Source organism: Diplotaxodon limnothrissa, linkage group LG3 (genome assembly GCF_057381915.1).
Source record: "Diplotaxodon limnothrissa isolate DT_005_m linkage group LG3, D_limnothrissa_male_GT1.1, whole genome shotgun sequence".
In the NCBI taxonomy this organism is placed as follows: domain Eukaryota; kingdom Metazoa; phylum Chordata; class Actinopteri; order Cichliformes; family Cichlidae; genus Diplotaxodon; species Diplotaxodon limnothrissa.
Genome location: NC_140598.1, coordinates 56,080,880 through 56,100,733, shown reverse-complemented (window position 1 = coordinate 56,100,733; position 19,854 = coordinate 56,080,880). Strand labels below are relative to the sequence as shown.

Here is a 19,854-nt window from a genome sequence, read left to right as displayed (position 1 = left end):
TAGCGATCACTAGCACAGCATTATATACCATCTAGCCCAACTTCAGTAACCCTACAAACGTCACTATTGTGTAGTTTTCTGTCTTCATTCATCTTGGAAGTGATAGCAGAGCTGCACGTTTTTATTTTTTTCCAGAAATCTCTCGGTCAGAACATGCTATATTATGTTTAGGTAACTAGCGAAACCAGCGAGCTAACTTCCTGCTAACTTCTAACTCCGTTAAATTGAATAAATTCTGTTTTCATGGATGCCTGGATGTTAAATGTAATTGTTACACCTGGTAAAGCAGCAAGGCTGCTCATTTTATTAAAGGTGAAAGAAGTTACAGTGTTCGTTTGGGACCTGACGTGGACGGAGTTTTGGACCCAGATTACTATGAGCCGGGAGGCTCCTGACTATGGTAGCCATTAGGGCTGGGCCATATTATACCGTTCACGGTAATACCGGTATAATGTTAGGCAACTGTTATGTATGAACCAAGAATTATTGTGTGCTATGCAAGCCATCGCCAGTAGGGGGCACCACGCCCAGTTATGTGTGTGTGTTACTTCTGTGTGATCCCAATAAAGAAGAAGTCAACTTGTAAACAAACTGTTGTATGTGCAGTCTGACTCGGCATAATCCTTAATAGTGTATTGACACTACAGTGGAAATATAACATAAACTGGCGACGAGTTGTGACGTCTGGAAGACTTGGCCGTCTACTGAGCATGAACTGACTGCGTGGCCGAGTTTGGACGGAAAACGGACAATCGCGTGGTGAATTAGCATCGGAGCTAGCTGCTAGCTGCTTTTCGCCGACGAGTCAAAAACGACAGTGTTGGCTGTGGACAGCGGATACATCATGGCTGGAATGATTGGGCAGATGGACCCCTTTGATGATGCTGGTGAGCAATGGGTGACGTATATTGAACGTTTTGAGCATTACATCCTTGCTAATGACATTCAGCCTGAGAAACGGGTCCCAGTGCTGCTGAGTGTGATGGGTCCCAAGACGTATGGTCTGCTGCGTAATCTAGTGGCGCCAAGCAAGCCTGGGAGAATGCAGTATGACAATATTGTGGGTGTTTTGCAAGCTCATTTTGCTCCCAAACCGCTGGTAATAGCTGAAAGGTTCCGGTTCCACAAGAGGAATCAGGGGGAAGAAGAAACGGTCGCACAGTATGTGGCGGTGCTGAAAAGACTGTCAGAACATTGCGAGTTTGGTGCGTATCTGGAAGATGCTCTACGAGACAGATTTGTGTGTGGATTAAAGCGTGAAACTGTGCAGAAGCGTCTTTTGACTGAGAAGGATCTCACGTTTCGCAAAGCAGTTGATTATGCTGTGTCGGCAGAGACAGCAACACGTGAAGTGCAGCAGTTGAGTGGTTCCCTTAAAGTGAATGCAGTGCTGTCACAAAGAGGTGAAAAATGCCGCCGCTGCGGGAAAATGAATCATACTGATGATGACTGCTGGTACAAAGACCGTGACTGTCACCAGTGTGGAAGGAAGGGCCACACGAAACACATGTGCAAAGGTAGAGCCAGAAGCAGCCAAGATTGGAACAGGAAAGAGAAAGAGGGGAAACATGAGCTGAAAGGCAATGCAGTTAAAAACAGAGCAAAGGACAAAAAGAGGAGAATTCATCATGTTGCCGCTGAGGAGAGTGAAAGTGAAGGAACCAGACCCGACACTGATAGTGAGTTGGAGCTGTATTCTTTGTCACGAAAAGAGAAATATTCACGTATCTCCCTAATGCCTGTAGTTAACGGGAAGAAAATGGAGATGGAGCTGGATACAGGGGCTGCTGTGTCTTTGATTCCATGGGAACAATATAAAAGTATGCTGAGTCAGTTGCCGCTGCAACCCACTGACATCATGCTGAAAACGTACACTGGGGAGCCGCTGGCACCAGAAGGGGTCATCAAGGTGCAAGTTGAACTGAATAAGCAGCGTGCAACTCTACCCTTGTACGTGGTAAAGGTGGATGCTCCACCACTGTTTGGTAGGGAGTGATTAAGCTGAACTGGAAAGACTTAAAGATGGTCCATGCCAGAGAGCAAAGCGGAAATGACAATCTGGAGGCAGTGCTAAAGAAACACTCTGCCGTTTTCTCTAAGGAGCTGGGCACAATGAAAGGAATTAAAGCCAGATTGACTCTTAGGCCTGATAGTGTCCCCAAATTCTGTCCACCACGTAACGTGCCTTATGCTCTCCGCCCTCGGGTGGAGGCAGAACTGAAACGCCTGACTGAGCTTGGGGTGATCACACCAGTGGAGCATAGTGATTGGGCTACGCCCGTGGTCCCTGTCAACAAGAAGGATGGCTCAGTGAGACTCTGTGGTGATTTCAAGGTCACTCTTAATTCGCAGCTCTGTGTGGATAAGTACCCACTTCCACGCATTGAGGACCTGTTTGCTTCTCTAGCAGGAGGTCAGCATTTCAGTAAGCTAGACTTAGCAAATGCCTACTTACAGATGGAGGTAGAAGAGGAGTCTAAGACGCTGCTGACTATTTCGACACAAAAAGGGCTGTTCCGTTTCAATCGCTTGCCTTTTGGAGTGGCGTCTTCACCTGCATTGTTTCAGAAGGCTATGGATCAAGTGCTTCTCGGCCTACCATACACCCATTGTTATCTGGATGACATCCTCGTCAGTGGTCCAGATAAAGAGACACACCTGAGATCCCTTAAGGCAGTTTTGGGCAGGCTGGAGGACTATGGCCTGCGTCTCAAACAGGAGAAGTGCCTGTTTTTCCAAGAATCGGTGGAATACCTGGGCCACATAATTGATGCGGCAGGGTTACACAAATCACCAGAAAAGGTGCGTGCCATTATGGAAGCTCCAGCACCAGCTGATGTCAGCCAGTTACGTTCTTTTCTGGGAATGCTCAACTATTATGGACGTTTCATACCTGATTTAGCTACAGTCCTGAAGCCGCTGAATGAGCTACTCAGTAAAGAGAAGAAATGGCAGTGGACATCAGCCTGCGAGTCAGCTTTCCAGAAAGCTAAAGAACGTCTGGCCTCACCAAAAATACTCACCCACTACAATCCTGAACTGCCTCTCCATTTGGCATGTGACGCTTCACCATATGGCGTTGGAGCCGTGCTCTCACATGTCATGCCTGATGGCCAAGAACGGCCAATTGCTTATGCTTCACGAACCCTCAGCAAAGCAGAACGAAACTATGCTCAGATCGAGAGGGAGGCGTTGGCAATTGTTTTTGGAGTGCGCAAGTTTCACCAGTATCTCCATGGTAACAAGTTCACCTTGCTCACTGATCATCGCCCACTGACCTCAATTCTGAGTCCAGTAAAAGGTACACCATCAATGGCAGCTGCGCGAATGCAGCGTTGGGCGCTCCTTCTGTCAGCACATAATTACACCTTACAGTATCGGAAGGGGGCACATCACGCCAATGCTGATGGTCTGTCACGTTTACCTCTGCCCCTTGCACAGAAAGAGAAACAGGGAGCAGTTGAGGTATTCTACGCATCTCAGCTGGACACATTACCAGTCAGTGTCGCTGAGATCAGACGTGACACTTTGTCTGATGTCACTTTGTCTCGTGTGCTGGAAATGGTAATAACTGGACGTTTTCCAGCAACAAAGGACACAGATCAAGAGCTGTCACCCTATCTGATGCGCAGACATGAACTCACAATACAGCAGGGATGCCTCATGTGGGGCTTGAGGGTGGTTGTGCCACCTAAGCTGCGCTCTCATGTACTGAAAGAGCTCCACACTGCACATCCAGGGATGGTGAGGATGAAGAGCTTAGCTCGCAGCTATGTTTGGTGGCCTGGCATTGATTCTCAAATTGAGCTTCAAGCTAAAGCCTGCCACTCTTGTCAGCGTGTGCAAAAAGAGCCTGGGTTAGCGCCTTTACACCCTTGGCTGTGGCCTTCCTGTCCATGGGAACGGATCCATGTGGATTTTGCGGGTCCATTTGAAAGTCACATGTACCTGGTGGTGGTAGATGCACATTCCAAGTGGCCTGAAGTGCATATTATGGATAGCACCACAGCTGGTAAAACCATACAAGTGCTACGGGGTCTCTTTAGTCGCCATGGCATTCCCCACGTCCTGGTGAGTGATAACGGACCGCAGTTCTGTTCTGAGGAATTCAGGGTGTTCCTGAAAGCTAATGGAGTCAAACACATCCGCTCTGCGCCGTACCATCCTGCCACTAATGGTTTGGCTGAGCGTTTTGTGCAGACATTCAAGCATGCACTGAAAGCCTCCAGGGGTACAGCACCTGTGCAACAACGCCTTGACACGTTCCTCTTGACATATCGCAACACTCCGCATGCAACAACTAGAGAAACGCCAGCTATATTGTTCATTGGACGCAAGCTGCGCTCTCGACTGGATTTTTTGAAGCCCAGTGTGGCCGGAGCTGTGCGTCGGTCACAGGATGCGCAACAACAATGCCGACAGCAACACTCCAGGGACAGACGGTTCACTGTTGGCGAGCCTGTCCTGGTGCGCGATTATAGGAAGGGAGAGGACAAGTGGACGCACGGTGTCGTACTGGAGAAGACTGGGCCAGTGTCATACAAGGTGAATGTGGGAGCCCAAGGGGTGTGGAAACGTCATGTGGATCAGATGCTGACACGACCTGAGTCAGTATCTCAGCAGGTCACAGTGGATCCTCCGACAAGCTCTCAGATGTCACCAGCCCAGAGTGGTAGTGACACCATGCTTTACCCTTGTACAATTCTGCAGGAAGAGACTGTTGAACAAGTTATGGGGACCACCGTACCTCCAGATACACCCCAGTCTCTTAAATCATCACCGACTGACTGTACACAGGTTACAGAGCCTGTAAGACGTTACCCAGTGAGAGTCACCAAGCCACCCGCTCGTTATTGTGATGGGTGAGCGTATTAAGTAGTTCAGTGAGAGTGTTGGCGTTCAGAGACATTATTCTCAACTAAAAAGTAATTCATACAGAAAACAACATTAGTTCCAGTTTTCATGAATGTTGTAATATAAAAAAAAAAAAAAAAGGTGCTACTTTGGTTATGGGAAATGTTTCTGCGGGTGGTGCCACGGTCGCATAGCTTAGTGGGGAGGAGATGTTATGTATGAACCAAGAATTATTGTGTGCTATGCAAGCCATCGCCAGTAGGGGGCACCACGCCCAGTTATGTGTGTGTGTTACTTCTGTGTGATCCCAATAAAGAAGAAGTCAACTTGTAAACAAACTGTTGTATGTGCAGTCTGACTCGGCATAATCCTTAATAGTGTATTGACACTACAGTGGAAATATAACAGCAACGATAGGAAAATGAAATATCGCGATAGAATATGAGTAAAACGCACATGCGCAGTGCCTTTGTTTTCATACGCACATGGCTGATTGTTGAGTGAAACAGATGAACCAGAATTGGTTTGTAAAAATGGTGCAACTTCAGTGATGTGGAACTGGTTTGGTGTTTGTCCTTCAGATACACGACAAAGCACATTTTTTTTGCAGAACATGCAAGCGGCCGTCGTTATTGTCGGACTAAGATGCTCTTAAATCTGGGAGTAATCTGGGTCCTAAACTCCGTATCGTTCAGGTCAAACAACACTGCAGCATCACTGAGAGTTAAAAACTGTCTAAATTCTTTCATCTTTAATAAAACGATCAGCATTGCTGCTTTACCAGGTGTAACTATGAAGTTTAACTTCCAGGCATCCATGAAAACAAAATTTATTACATTTAACGGAGTTAGAAGTTAGCAGGAAGCTAGCGGAAGTTAGCTCGCTAGTTTCGCTAGTTACCTTAGCATGATATAGCATGTTCTGACTGAGAGATTTCTGAAAAAAATCAAACGTACAGCTCTGCTATCACTTCCAACATAAATGAAGACAGGAAACTAAACAGCAATGACGTTTGTAAGGTTACTGAAGTTGGGCTAGCTGGTATATAATGATGTGCTATGTGATCGCTAGCGACACAGCTATGTTAGCATAACATAAACAGTGAAGCTGGAGGACGAACACTAACACTTTTCCACTTATAAAAGTTAACGTTAAGGTTCCTGATAGTTAGAGACAAATGCAGTCGCATGGCAGGATGCTGTAAACGGACCAAACTTCAGTCAGGAGAACAACTGAGATAATCCATCCACAATACAAGGTTAGTCATTAATATACTGCAACAACATGGGAATAGAGCAGCTGCCAGAGAATTCAACATTAATGAATCAATGGTACAGAAGTGGAGGAAGCAAGAAGAATGAGTTTAATAAAGTTTGATTTATCTGACTGCTTTGTTTCGCTTAATGTGCCTTATAATCCCGTGCACCTTATGGTCCGAAAAATGCGTACTGCACACTGCAGTTTAATGTTGCAAAGCACCTCTTTTTAACTTCAGTGGATATTATACATGGTTATGCTCAGGATATGTCAGCCCATTTCTACTGGAAATGCTTTTTGGTTAAACTTTCAGCAAGGAATTTGCATTTGCACTGTTACATTTTTATAAAGCTTTAATGTACATAAAAACCAGCTTCTTGTTTAAGTGAAAATAAATGAAAGGTTGTCTTTTTGCGCTAGTAATGTTGTGGAGTTGTATTTTGTCTCGCATCAATTATATCGTCAGTTATATCGTTATCGCAAATTTTCAAATATATATCGTGATAAATATTTTTGGCCATATCGCCCTGCTCTAGTAGCCATAACACTCAGACAATCCATCAAGCGGTGCGGCTTCGTAGCTTAGCAAAGTCCTACTAAAACATTTTTTGACAGATTTTTGAGTGCTGTGTACCACATAAAATTGGTTCAAGGTCAGTAAACACAGCCAAAATTCATAGATAAGGCGCACCAGATTATAAGGTGCACTGCCGATTTTTGAGAAAATTAAAGGATTTTACGTGTGCCTTATAGTGCGGAAAATACGGTACTTAAAAGTGTATTTCCAGCTTGCAAGAGAATTTTAAAGCAACCTAAAATAAAATGACAGTCCTAGTTATGGACTTCAGAACCTGTTTGGTGGGTATCATTTTTTTCTCTGCAGGAAAACCCTGTTCGCCATCAGGAAACATAGCTTTTAAAATCATAGCATGGAATTAAGATATTTTGTCTTGTCGTCTAAATACGCCTGCAAGTGTCCTAAGGCGTGCTCAGGGAGGACAGAAGCCTGAAGGGCAAAAGCTTGTTTGATCTTGATTTTCAGCATAAATACTGGCTGTGAAAGAGAGGCCTCTCAATCCTTCTGACTTTTGGGGTTTAAGCAGGTGGTGTCAGGAAAGTCAAAATAGTGACATCGAGTTTTGCCCCTTTAATGTTGGCTCTTCCTATCACAGCAGAACTCCTGCTCATTGTGTGTTATTATAATAGTAATCATGGTCAGTATTAGACACCACATGTACTGTATATGCTTGGAACCATTAGTGCCAAGTTGCACCTGCAGGATAACACTGCAGTCTGCCTAAAAACATGGCATCTGGAAAGGTTTTAAGTTAATTCTGATGTGGTGAATTGTAGTGGTGCAGAGCGGGGTCATGTTAATAATCCATTAAAATTTGGCTTATATCCACCAAAGTCTTCAAGGTCAACCTAATGATTTATTGGTTGAAAACTGATAAAATCCATATATAACTGAGCAACTATGTTCTTTAAAGTGTGCTGTGCATTGTCAAAATATAGAAAGTATATTATATATAGTGTATATATAGAAAGTGTATTAAAATGTAAGATATCATATCACATATGACCTCTGACCTCTCCTTTAAGATCAATAGATTGAGCTGAAGGTCACAGATTAGTGATAATAATGCTATATAAAGATCTTTTAAACCACATCTCTTATTCTCTGTATTGACAACAAGTAGACATATAGGGGATGATATATGGGGATTCTAAATATCACTTTACAGTTTGCATCCATACATCACGTAACATTTGACCTCTGACCTTAGTTTTACATTTTACATCTTCCTTTTTATATTCAAGTTGACCCCAAAATGTGTTTATGTCTTTAAAGAAAGAGAAAGAGAATGAGCTGCTTAGTTAGTTACAACTATATTGGAGTATAATATTATATAATAAGCTTCAATTATTCATGTGCCGTTACTTACAAATCAATGCCTATTATCCATTACCTACTCTCAGATAATGTCTGTGTAATCAAAGTACACATCGGTCATGCTACATTGATTTTTACTGCACTATAAACTTAGTAAAGTACGTTTAAAAAGAACAAAGAAAACAAAATGAATATATACAAAACACAATACTGTTCCCTTAAAAGTAAAAAGCACTGTATATGTGTAGGTGATTGAGACTTTCCAGTTAAAATGTGTTGAGTGCTTAGTTAGAGTAGAAAAGCTCTCACCTGTTAAATCCAGCCGGCACCGTCATGAACACAAGAAGGTGAAACAGTCACCAGGAGAAAGACGCTACTGTTGTCAATGATTCACTCATAGCAGCTCTACTTTATTACAAACCACATATATAAACCTACAAATGCCAATATGGCAACACATAGCATGACACTCATCTACTTCCTGCACATATTTGTATAGTCTCTTATCCTATAAACTATGGATTATTATCTAGAAACATAGCTACATTTTTGGTATTTTTAAATGATTAAAACTATTAACAATACATCCAAAGCACATTTAGGTTATTCCGTACTGGATAGGAATGCTTCATATGATTTTATTTGGGCTGGGAGACGATCAGGCTTCTCTGTCCTCTATTTCAATCCCCGTGAGTTGCTGTATCAGTCTGTTCGGCTGTTATCTGCAGATGACAGTGGTGTCTCCTTCTACGGAAAATCTACTGCAAGCCCTTTCATCTTACAAGCACGAACTTCATATTTTTCTTAAATGCAGAAAAATCTTCCAATTTGTAGTCACTTTTTTCCCCCCCGGAGACATCTAACAGCCTATTGAACAGAGCTACCGAGCTATGCGCCACACATATGCCCTGTCTTTCAAGCGTTGCGATTGCAGGAGGTGGCATCTGCGTGTGCACTGTGTGGCAGGAACAGCTGGTCAGACCCAGACTAAGGGGTGGCCATTAGCTCTCAGCGCACTGACCTCACAGGAGCACCTGGAAGAGACGGCCAGCAGGCAGAAAGGCTAACGTTTAATTGCACTGAAAATGCTAAAATGTCCCCGGTGGGGGAAATAGTTGCCCCGGTGAGATGAGAGGAGAAAAGGGGGTGTGTTGCAGTCTTGACAAGGGAAAAATGAGAGAGGACTGGAAAAAGCACTGATGTAATGACAGGTGTCAGGACAAAAGGCACAGTTAGCAATAGAGGCAGAGAGCTATATTGACTGGCAGATGACACACTAAAGTGATCAGCCGTTTGATGGAGTGCCAAACTCCGGGAATAACACGTTTTCAGTCAGAACAATCCCGACACAGCCTAAAAACAAGCTGTCTAACCCCTGCAGATTCTCTTGCTTGCAGCGCAGGTCCTCATGTAACTTATTCAAGACTCTACCAACCTGGCAATATTCATGTTGGCAGATATGTTAAATAAGTAATGATCCTACCGCTGCTGAGCATATTGACTTTTTTTCCTCTAGAAGCTTTTTCTTATGTCCTCAGGTCTGCGTGTTTTTTTTCTCCCTCTTTGTGATTTTAAGTAATAATTGATGCTTTTCTCCTCATAAATACTTTGCCGTGACTAAATCAATATCAATTACTTAAAGGTTTTCCTTTGATAGGACAGCGCAGGGCATTTCCAGGAAATATTCTCGCTAACATCTCGTAGATTAGAAAGCAAACAACCATCGTTTCACAATCATTGCAATAACTGCTCACGTTGTGTGTTATTCCTTTACAGTTCAGCTCTTTGGTTAAATATTGATAGATTACGCCGCTGAGATGGCTTTATGTAGATGTAAAGTAAGATAAAACAATAATAAGCCATCGCTGGAGCTTTCTTGTGACTCATGTTACAGAAAGGAGTAGAAAAAAGCAAACGACGAACTCATCATTCGAACTCTGTCGGTGCGCATGACCCTTATAAAACTGGCATTTACGAGCCTCTCCCAACAGTGTGCTGAAATATTGCTTTTATATTGTGCAAACTACAGTGAGATCTGTAGGGTCAACGTTCTTGTAAAAAATTCTGTGAAATAAGGCCAGGAAACAGATTTAAGACTCACTTTAACCTCTTGAGTGAGTCAGTGGAACGGTCAAACATGAATCCTTAAATGTGCAGCAGGCTGGAATATAACGTTTTAACAGACATCTCACTGTCAAACCTAAAGACTGGATATTAAATCTGAAGCATTCTTTGTAACGGCCAGCAGGAGGCGACAACTCTGGTTGCTACCATTATTAGCATGTAGCGTCCCTCTGTTTCTAAGACTCACATTCGTCATGTCCACTTTCAAAATACCAAAATATTCAGTGTTTATTTTTGATTTTCTTAGGTTAGATAACGTTAAGTTCTTGTAATATTATTTAGTTAGGGTTTAGTTGAGTTTTAGTCTAGGTTATGTTTCACTTATGTCTCCGTGTTTGTGTCTTTTCCTGTCTTCTGTGTTAGCCTGCCGTGTCCTCATTGTTTAACGTTTAGTTATGTCCCTGTGTTCTGTGTAGTTATTGTCTGCGTATTTCATGTTGTCAAGCTTGTGTTGTCATGTTTACATCTGTCCATGTTTCATGTTTTATTTTGAAAGTTTTGTGTTCCCATGTTCAGTGTGTTTAGTTTTGCTTCCCCTGTGGTGTCAGGTTCAGCTGTGTCAGCTGTGTTTCCCAGATGTTTCTTTTCCCCTCATTACCCTTCTGTGTATTTAAGTCCTCTGTCTTCGTCTGTTCAGGGTCGGGTCATCTGTTTGTCTTGCATCACGTCTCTCCAGGTTTCAGGTTGTTTGTCATGTGTTTTTTTTTTTCACACGCCATAGTTCCACTTCCACCTTTTAGATTCATCTTCATGGTCATTCTTTCTTGTCACAGTTTTCATAGTTAATCTTAGTTTGTTCCCAGTTTAGCTTTTAGTTTTATTTTATGTTCATGTATCTTTAGCCAAATAAATGGCTCGCCTTTGGTTATACTGAGTTTACTCTCCCGTGTCTGTTGGATCAGCTCCGCAAACATACTGGCTGCGCAGCCGTGACACAGTGGGAGGTTTTGCAGTGTCTACAGTAAGCAATGAGCGATATCGCTGTCCACTCTCTGTTTTAAGTACTGGCCAATCAGACGAGCATAGACCACACCTCTTAATCTTTAAATTCAAGTATTTTCAGTCCCATTGCTACAGGCATATAAAATTAAGCTAGCTAGCTCACTGGATTGAAGTATAATACTGTAATGGGATGCCACTCACTGACTGGTCATAAAATATCTTCCGACTAGATATTCCGCAATCAAATGTGACGGGTATTATTGGAGAGTGGAAGCATTTAGGAACCACAGCAACTCATCCAGCAATGTAATGTCAGACCAGATAAAGTTACAGAGCAGGGTTAGTACCTCAGTAACTGCAGGCATCCAAACCTCATCTGGCATTAACATCAGCACAAAAGTTGTGTGCTGGGAGCGTCAATACAATTTAATTGAATTAGACTCAGTGGCTGAGCAGCTCTTGTACGTGCAAACAGTACTTTTGGTTGTGCAGTGTATGCTCTGTGTTGTTTGTTGTTTCCTATACTGTACATTACACTTTTGATCTGGTTGGAAGTGGCAAAAATGCATAACTGGCCAAAGCAGGGGCTAGGTTTTCCAGTCCTGGAAGTGGGAAGGGAGCAGAAAAGTTTTTTGTTCAAAGGAATTAAACACATGTTACCTAGCTCATTTTTAATCAAGACTACATTAAGGAATCATTAGTATCAGTTCTGTTCTGAAAGGCAGTGATTGCATCAATACTGCCTATATGGTGCAGATGCGATCATTTGGCACGCTGAATACAGTAATGTACAGTTGTTCACATTCTTTACCGTGTTTTACAGTATCAATATAAATCAGTCTGCTCTTGTTGCATCAGTGAAAATCATTATATCCACCTTCAAAACTTTTCTTCTCCTTTTTAACAGCAGTGAACTTTTTAAACTACATAAATGTGTAATCAAACTGTTATTAGTACTATAAGTATTAATGAATACAACAGCTGAAAAGACCAGGAAGATTTTCTGAAACCTCTCATGTTCATATTTGTTCAAACTCTGCTGAGAACAAGTACCGAGAGGTCTGTTTTCGTAGCCACGTTTGAATTTTAACCTCGTGTACAATATTTATCATGTTTGCTTCTCGGGCGCTTCAATTCTGTGATTTTTGCACAGATCAAATAACTTGTCTCTCCTCTTTCCCCCAGTCCCATGAAAGAGCATGAATCCAGTATGTACAGAGGAGTTTGAGATTTAGAGTTGTTTTCGTAGTCTTGCCATGACTTTCCCTGTCTTCTCCCCTCACCTCCTCTGTACCGTAGATGCTTTTTGTCAGACTCTTGTCGACACCCTGGAGAGCACACCTGGTCTGCGCTACATTTGGAGCACCTTCAAGCCATTATTGCAGGGGAAAGTCCTCTACACACCTGATACACCTGCTGCTCGTCTCCTGGTGAAAGAAGTAGGTCTAGAGGGAAAAAGAAAGGTTTCTATATGTATGCTGACTTTTTGTGAACTTGAAAAGAATATATTGCTCTGGTCAGTTTAAGTTTGCAATGAAAGGTTCAAGCCACTATATCTATATTTATATATTCTTTTCTAAATTAAGAGTTAGCATGCAAATATATGTAAATCTTGCATACATAGGACCAGACTAATTACTGGTAGAAGGTGCCTGCAATCTGTCTATGAAAACAAAAAAGGAGGATGTCACGCATTAGTGCAGAGCTGGAAAATAAAACATTTAATCAGAGGGCTTGTTCATGCAATGCAATAAATATATATTGTTTTCAAAGACATGACATTTGTGCATGAGATTTGCATCGTTTTGATAGCTGCGTAACCAAAACAAACAACAGACATGCTGTGAGAATTTTGCATTGAAAATACATAACGAGCATGAGGAAAACCTGCCGACTTCACAGCGAGCGGCCCGGTGTTGGCGCAGGAGGCCCTCTTCACTCCAGACATAGTCGGGGTGTTTACAAGTGAATGTTCAGTGGTAAATAACCCCATTTACATTCAACACCGCGGGGGGGATGGCAGTGTTACAGTGTGATGAGTTCCCAGGGAGATTAGCTGAAAGTGCAGTTGTGGAGTGCTTTCATGTTTGTATTGGCGCAGCGAGTATGTTTTCGGTGAGAAGGTGAGACAAATGTGTAAAATTATAGATTATTGTTTTCTGTGTTTCAGGCAAATAGGACCTTTAACGCCTTGGCTATGTTAAGGGAGCTGGCTGACTCTTGGGATGAACTCGGACCGCGTGTTTGGGATTTTCTGCAAAATAGCTCACAAGTCAATACAATACGGGTGAGACTCTCGATGGTTGTTTATTTTATGTAATGTTGCACACATTACCATGGTTGGTTTGTACAGTATGTTAAACATGGTCAAAGTTTCTGAACTTTACATTGCTGGCTTTTTTGTTTTTTACTACTCTTGGATTTGTGACATCATAGAGCAGGGATGTCTCACTCATGTACACTGTGGGACGCATAGCATAGCATCTTTATTTATAACGCACTTTACATCCAACAATGTTGGCCAAAGTGCTACAAATATAAAGCAAAGAGAAAACAGTTCAAATTACATATAGAATATCTTAAAATTCAAAATAATATAATTAATAAGAAACTAATTAAGAGACATCAACAAGTCCTGCTGTTCTGAAAGCCAAGGTAAATAAATGTGTTTTAAGACGTGATTTAAAAACAGATAAGGAAGGTGCCTGTCTAACATGTGAAAGCAACTCATTCCACAATCTTGGTGCTGCCGCAGCAAACGCCCGATCCCCTCTGAGCTCACGATTTGTCCTGGGCACGCTCAGGAGGAGCTGGTCTGCCGACCTGAGGGACCGGGAAGGTATGTATGGATAAAGAAGCTCAGAGAGGTACAGAGGGGCAGCATTGGACAAACATTTAAAAACAAATAAAAGCAGCTTAAAATGGATCCTAAAACGCACGGGCAGCCAATGAAGTGCATATAAAAATGGGGCGATATGCTCGCATCTACGAGTGCCGGTTAAAAGACTGCAGTGGAAAAACAGAAGATCGACTCACCCCAAATAAAGAGAATTACAGTAATCCAGCCGAAGGGTTACAAAGGCATGGATTACTGTTTCAAATTGCTGTCGCACAAGAAACTGCTTAATACAGCCTACTTTGATCTTAAGTGGAGTGGATCATCTCCCCAACATAGCTCCACATAAAAAGTCACCAGCAAACTTGGTGATGAGATTTACTGAAAATAAAAAATTCTGAAAAATACAAAAAAATGCAAAACGACCTCCTTCACTTTCTTTTTGCAGTAGAGCTAAATGAAGAAAACAGTAAACATACATTAGTGTCTTTTATAATTACTGCGGTGTGTTTTTTTCTCTTTGAACGATGAGCCTTACATCTGCTGCAGGTGAGAATGTACATGCTGTGTACATCATTTATTCACACCTTCTGTTAAATGTGGAGAGTGAGAGAGGAAAGTAATTATGGATAAGTGCAGGATAATTTTCATCCTAGCAGAAAGGATTATCTATAGAAGTAAAGGACACGGACTTCTCTCTCTTCCACCCTCTCCTCTCCTCCCTCTATTTTGCCTCTCGCCGTATTTCCTTGACACTGACATTACTCCAGTGTCACTCCAAATGAGCTTATAGGCAGCTGGAGGGAAGCAGACATTGGGAGCTCCATATAGCTAGGGTATTCATTACCCTAGCCCTAACCTTTACACAAATGGACCAGCAATCCTCCTTTGTCTTCATTTTCTCCCCACCCAGCCCTCTCCCTTTCTCTCCCTCTGTCCACCTCTCGTTCCGAAGCCGGTGGCTTCCGAGGTTTGTCATCTTCAGAGGTCATTCAAGGTCACGGACAAGCTTTAGTTTGATGGACCAATTGCCGTCGCCACCACAACTACATCTGAGTTGGGTGATTTAGGGTGTTAAGATGAATAAAAGGAAATACCGAGCACAAGACAGCTTAGACATAAGAGTATTTGGGAATACTTTTTGCCTTTACATAGTTATAATCTGCAGGATTACAGTTCTGGTTGCTTCAGTGACACCTGTAGGTACTGGTTGAATAAGTGCTGTTTGATAGTGCATGTAAACATCAGCCCCTTTAACAGAGGCACAACAGAAAATCTTAAAGCCCATTCCTCTGAACCAAACCTAACCATGGCTGTTGGGATGGCTGTTATGAGGAAAGGCAGCCCAGAAACTTTACCAGCGGCACACATCGTTGTGTGCTTTAACTTTCAGTCTTTTACTTGAGCTAATCTGCCATTTTTTTCCTTGGTTAGGTTTGGGAATTGGATTCTGATCTAGATTATCATATTAAAATTTGGGACACATCGTCAGTAGTGGACCTTGGATTCATCGGGTGTTTCGGCCATTATCACTAGACACCCTCATCCAAGGAGGCCCTGCCAGGGTTGATCAGGCCCCGGAGTGTGTCACTGGTTTATGTTAAATTGTTATAAAATAAAATAAAATTTAACATGATATATTGAAAACTGTGGACGCTAGCCTGCTAACAAACAAACAGACAGACAAACAAACATACAGAATCTGGATTAAGTTCTCTCCATGGACCCGATATTTCACCTTATCTTTACAGTTCAATTCTTCACTTCATCACATGACCAACAAGGTTAAAGGGCGCATCTCTGTGGTTTAAAATGCCACTGAACATTAAGCACCGGACTACGCGTTTAAGCGCATGCAGCAGTAGGCGGATGAAGAGATGAACTACTGAACCGGATAAAAAGTTACGGTCAATTTGCCAGCATAACTCTCTCTTACTGCACTTTCAGAACGGCTCCGATTTTTTTTATTTCCTCAAAAGACAATTTTGATGGATCGTGTCCTTAACGTAGCCACCACGATGATAGATGTACTGATTATTTTAAAAGGTCACACGCAGCGCAGAGATTACTTAATTTGACACTTTGTCCTTAGGTTAAGCAGAATATGATCAAAAGTGTTGACACTGAAATGCCACTGAGCACAGTGGGCAGAATATATCTGAATCTTTAACTCTGAATATCACACTGTAGAGGCCACTTTGTTCAATTGACGCGCAGCGCCCTTTGCTGACCAAAAGTCAGGCTCCGCATCGTCCACTTTGAAATGGTCACCACATTTAGCCGCAGCACGAGGGTCACATTTTAAAAAAGCTATATTAAATGGGTGATTTCATTGTGGGTTTGAAGTGAATTTTCCCCGTTCTTCTTATCAGTGTTTTAATTTTACTTTGATGTAAAACTGTCATTACAGGAACGGTGTCAGTTTAATACTTGGGTGTTAATATCAGAGCAACTGGAAAGCGAAGGAACGCTGTGTGAGAGAGGGAGGGGAATGACTGTGGTGCTGTAACTTGAGGGCAAACACATGTAAACCAATAGATGGGAGTCAAATAGCCTTATTCTCAAAGGGTTATTGCATAAGAAGCTTAGAAATGGTTATTTCTCTAAACAAAACAAAATACATATTCATGTAACGTGCTGTATGTAAGTGGGCCATTACTGCTGCAGCAAGGTTCAGTTTTCCTCCGCTTCTCAGCGTATTATCTTTATGAATTGGGTGCGTGATTATGGAAATTGCGTCTTGATCTATGACCCGAGATGAATGTAAGTCACACACATGTTCCTTACCATGTTAGTGAAAGGGAATTGAAGGGGAGGACCTGCGCCTTTATCTCTTTCATGGTGCGTACACGCGGCCTTGTTTGTGCATTTCCAGGGAGGAGATTTGATTTGCATTTGTTCTCTCTGTGGGTCCTAATACATCTGTACCATGCAAATGCATTTTTTTGTGCACGTACACACCCTGTGCTGTAAATGAGCTTCATGGCCATAGAGGAGAATAGCTGATGTGCATCTTAGAGCCGCAAGTACAACACTGCCATCTATCTTAATGCTGTTAATTAATTCTGCAGAAAAATGAATGTCAGCTCCAGCAAAGAGTAAAGCTGCCCCTCCCCCATCCTTTTTATCATCCCTTCTTTTTTTCTTTATTTCTCTTTTTTTTTAAGGCTTTTGATTCTCATAAATATTCATTTGCATTCATACCACATTAATTTGAAGCCTCTAACAGGTGGCCATTGTAACCAACTCATTTAAATGTTAGTTATTCCCTCAATAACGCGGATGAGAAACCCTAAATCCTAGAATATAAATAAACCCGTCTTCTTGCTTTCAAAATCAGGCTCTGCTGGTGAATCCTGTGTTTGCTGGAACCCTCAAGGCGCCTCTCAATGGCACAGGGTGGACACCTGAGCTGCTGGCCAACTTCCTGTACAACGGGCCTCCAGAAGATCGTCCACCCGGCATGCCACCCAGCGACTGGCGGAACGTCTACAACTCCACCTCGGAAATGCTGAAGCTTCTCTCCACTTTCTTGCGTGTATGTAATTTATCTGCTTGTGCTTTGTTGTAAATGCAAAACACCTCATAAATCCGGCTTCCACAGGGTTTCGCGACCTCTCCAGTGAAGTGAAAGATTTTCTAAGAGTGGGCTGTTCTTTGACATTTAAGTTTTTTTAAACATAATTCTCGCCCTTCCACCTCTATTCTTTCTTTGCCTTTCCTTTAGTTATTTTTGTTTATCTGATATTACCCGTGTGATTTCTTTGGCTGGAGTTGCTTTATAACCTTTGAAGTAGTCAAGCAAAATTGCTTTTTAGTAAAATCAGTGAGAGCTTTCTTTTTGGGTGGGTGGGGGTGGGGGGGTTGAAGAAAACAGCTCTTTTCTTGTGTATCCTTGCGCTGCTATTGTTCAAGCCAAAATCAAGACATCAGTTTTTTTGTTTTCTTCAAATCTTGCTCTCAAACTCAACTTTTGAGTCATTAGAAAACAGGCCTCTAGTGTTCATTAAACTTGAAGAACCTTGACTTAAAGAACTGTCAAATGCACAGCAAGGTCTACCACAGCATCCCTTCCCTGGTAATCATATAGCAATATTGCTATGGGCTAGTGAACCATCCAGAGTTAACATTCATCCTGTATATTGATTGTGCCACAGTTCAAAGCAAAATTGTTCTTTCTCCAAATTGCACGATCAAATACACACACACGCACAATATCAATCCGAGCACAGGTAAAATGACAGCTTAGGTCCCTCAGGATTTGCCGTACACGGACAATAAAATTCCACTGTAATGCAATCTATTTTCTGCCCTAATGGAAATTGCATTGCTCAGAATGGATAAGGAGCACTTATCAGACAGCCTTTACTGCAGCGATCGCTTGTCTGGATGCGTACATGTTTAGGGAAATGACATATTTTTTAGGATTGGCATTGCAAAGACGCTAAAAGGTCATTAAGACAATGTAGTCGTGCATTTAGTTCCATACATGGTGGATGCTTTATGTACACAACAAGGGAACTGAACAGAAAATACTAATGGCTAACATTATTTAAACCTGATTTTCTTACTTTTCAGTCACTGGTCAACAAAACCAACTACAATCCTTTATTAGTGCAAATCGATAGCTTTAGCATACATGGGCAGGAGGAGGCTAACAAGTTTCCAATGTGCAGACACAGGACATTAGAGGAAAAATGTGTGTTCGCCAAATGAGTCATTTGTATCCTTGAAATGATTTCTTGGTGTGAGCCAATTACTTTCTAAAGATTAAAACCCAACAATTTGTGCTCATTTTCAAATTGGCATGGCTCCTCTCTCTGTGTTGCCACCACCAGCATTAACACTAAAGACTCAGGCTGCATCTTTCTTAATTTTTTTTTAAATAGAGGCAAATTAGAGCCTCAAATTGCATGTCATTTCTTTCATAAACCTGTTTAATCCAACAGTGCCGAGATTTATAAAACATTAAGACGGGAGAAACAAACCTATAAATAGCATAAAAGGTCATTATGAAAATGCGCTGCCATGTCTTCGTAACTCTGGGGACAGAACTTAATCGCTGGCTTTAGATGAAACTCCTCTGGTGCTTACTGGGAATGTTGTGCCGCACTAATTTTATTTAAACATTAAGGGCACTTGAGGATGACACGACTGTATGAGCTGTTATAACTTTTGAAGCCTCATTAACATGGGCAGATAAAGTTGATTTGTAGCAGCACAAATAGCTGATTAAACATAGATTGGAAAGGCTCCAAAGGACGTTTGTAAATGCAGAAGAATCAGGTTCACCGAGTACATCTGTATGAAAAACATTGTGCCTACAAATAGGTTTGAATAAAGACGCTGTTAAAAAAATAAATTGTTTGCTCAAATGATGTGTTGGGTAGCATGAGGCCGCTGTTACTAGGATTAGCTACAGCTTGTACAGCTTGTCCCTATATTTCATTTAGCACTTGTCCAAACTTTGGGCCCGTGGAGCTCTTCACTGCTCTAATATCCTCCAGTATGTGCTGAACAAATGGTGTTGTTTGTGATATTTCTTTCCTACCATAGTGGGATATACAATACAGATTCCTGAGGGGAGAGATGATAAAACTATTGCAGCATTGAGATGTGTGGACAGCTGTCAGGTGTGACTGCCTCCCAGGATGGCTAGCTCATTATAGTCTCGTGAAACAGGGGGACAAGGCTACCGAGCAAGGGAACGCTAGCAAGGGTGGATCTCATTTGCTTGTCTCTACTGAAACTCAAAACATTTCCCACCCCCTGGCATCTCCAGATAATTTGGAACTGCACTCTGTGTTGTTTAGTCACTAGCTGAATCATACTTTCTTTTCTAAATATCCATCTGCCTTTCTCCCAGTGAGCTCCTGCCTGCCTTTTGTGGCTGCTGAAAGACTGCAAAAACAGAATGGTTTACTGTAAATATAATAGGATGTTAGAA

The 19,854-nt window shown here is 42.1% G+C and overlaps 1 protein-coding gene across 3 annotated transcripts in view; it reads left to right on the top strand.

Annotated features, from left to right (window-relative positions):
- The window catches only part of LOC146636641 (phospholipid-transporting ATPase ABCA1), a 214,854-nt gene that overhangs the window by 26,810 nt on the left and 168,190 nt on the right, over positions 1-19,854 (top strand). For all 3 annotated transcript variants that reach the window (XM_085349624.1, XM_085349622.1, XM_085349625.1), the window contains exons 9-11: positions 12,371-12,510; positions 13,242-13,358; positions 17,248-17,445. In XM_085349624.1, the coding sequence (XP_085205750.1) occupies positions 12,371-12,510; positions 13,242-13,358; positions 17,248-17,445 (455 nt within the window). The remainder of the gene's footprint in view (positions 1-12,370; positions 12,511-13,241; positions 13,359-17,247; positions 17,446-19,854) is intronic.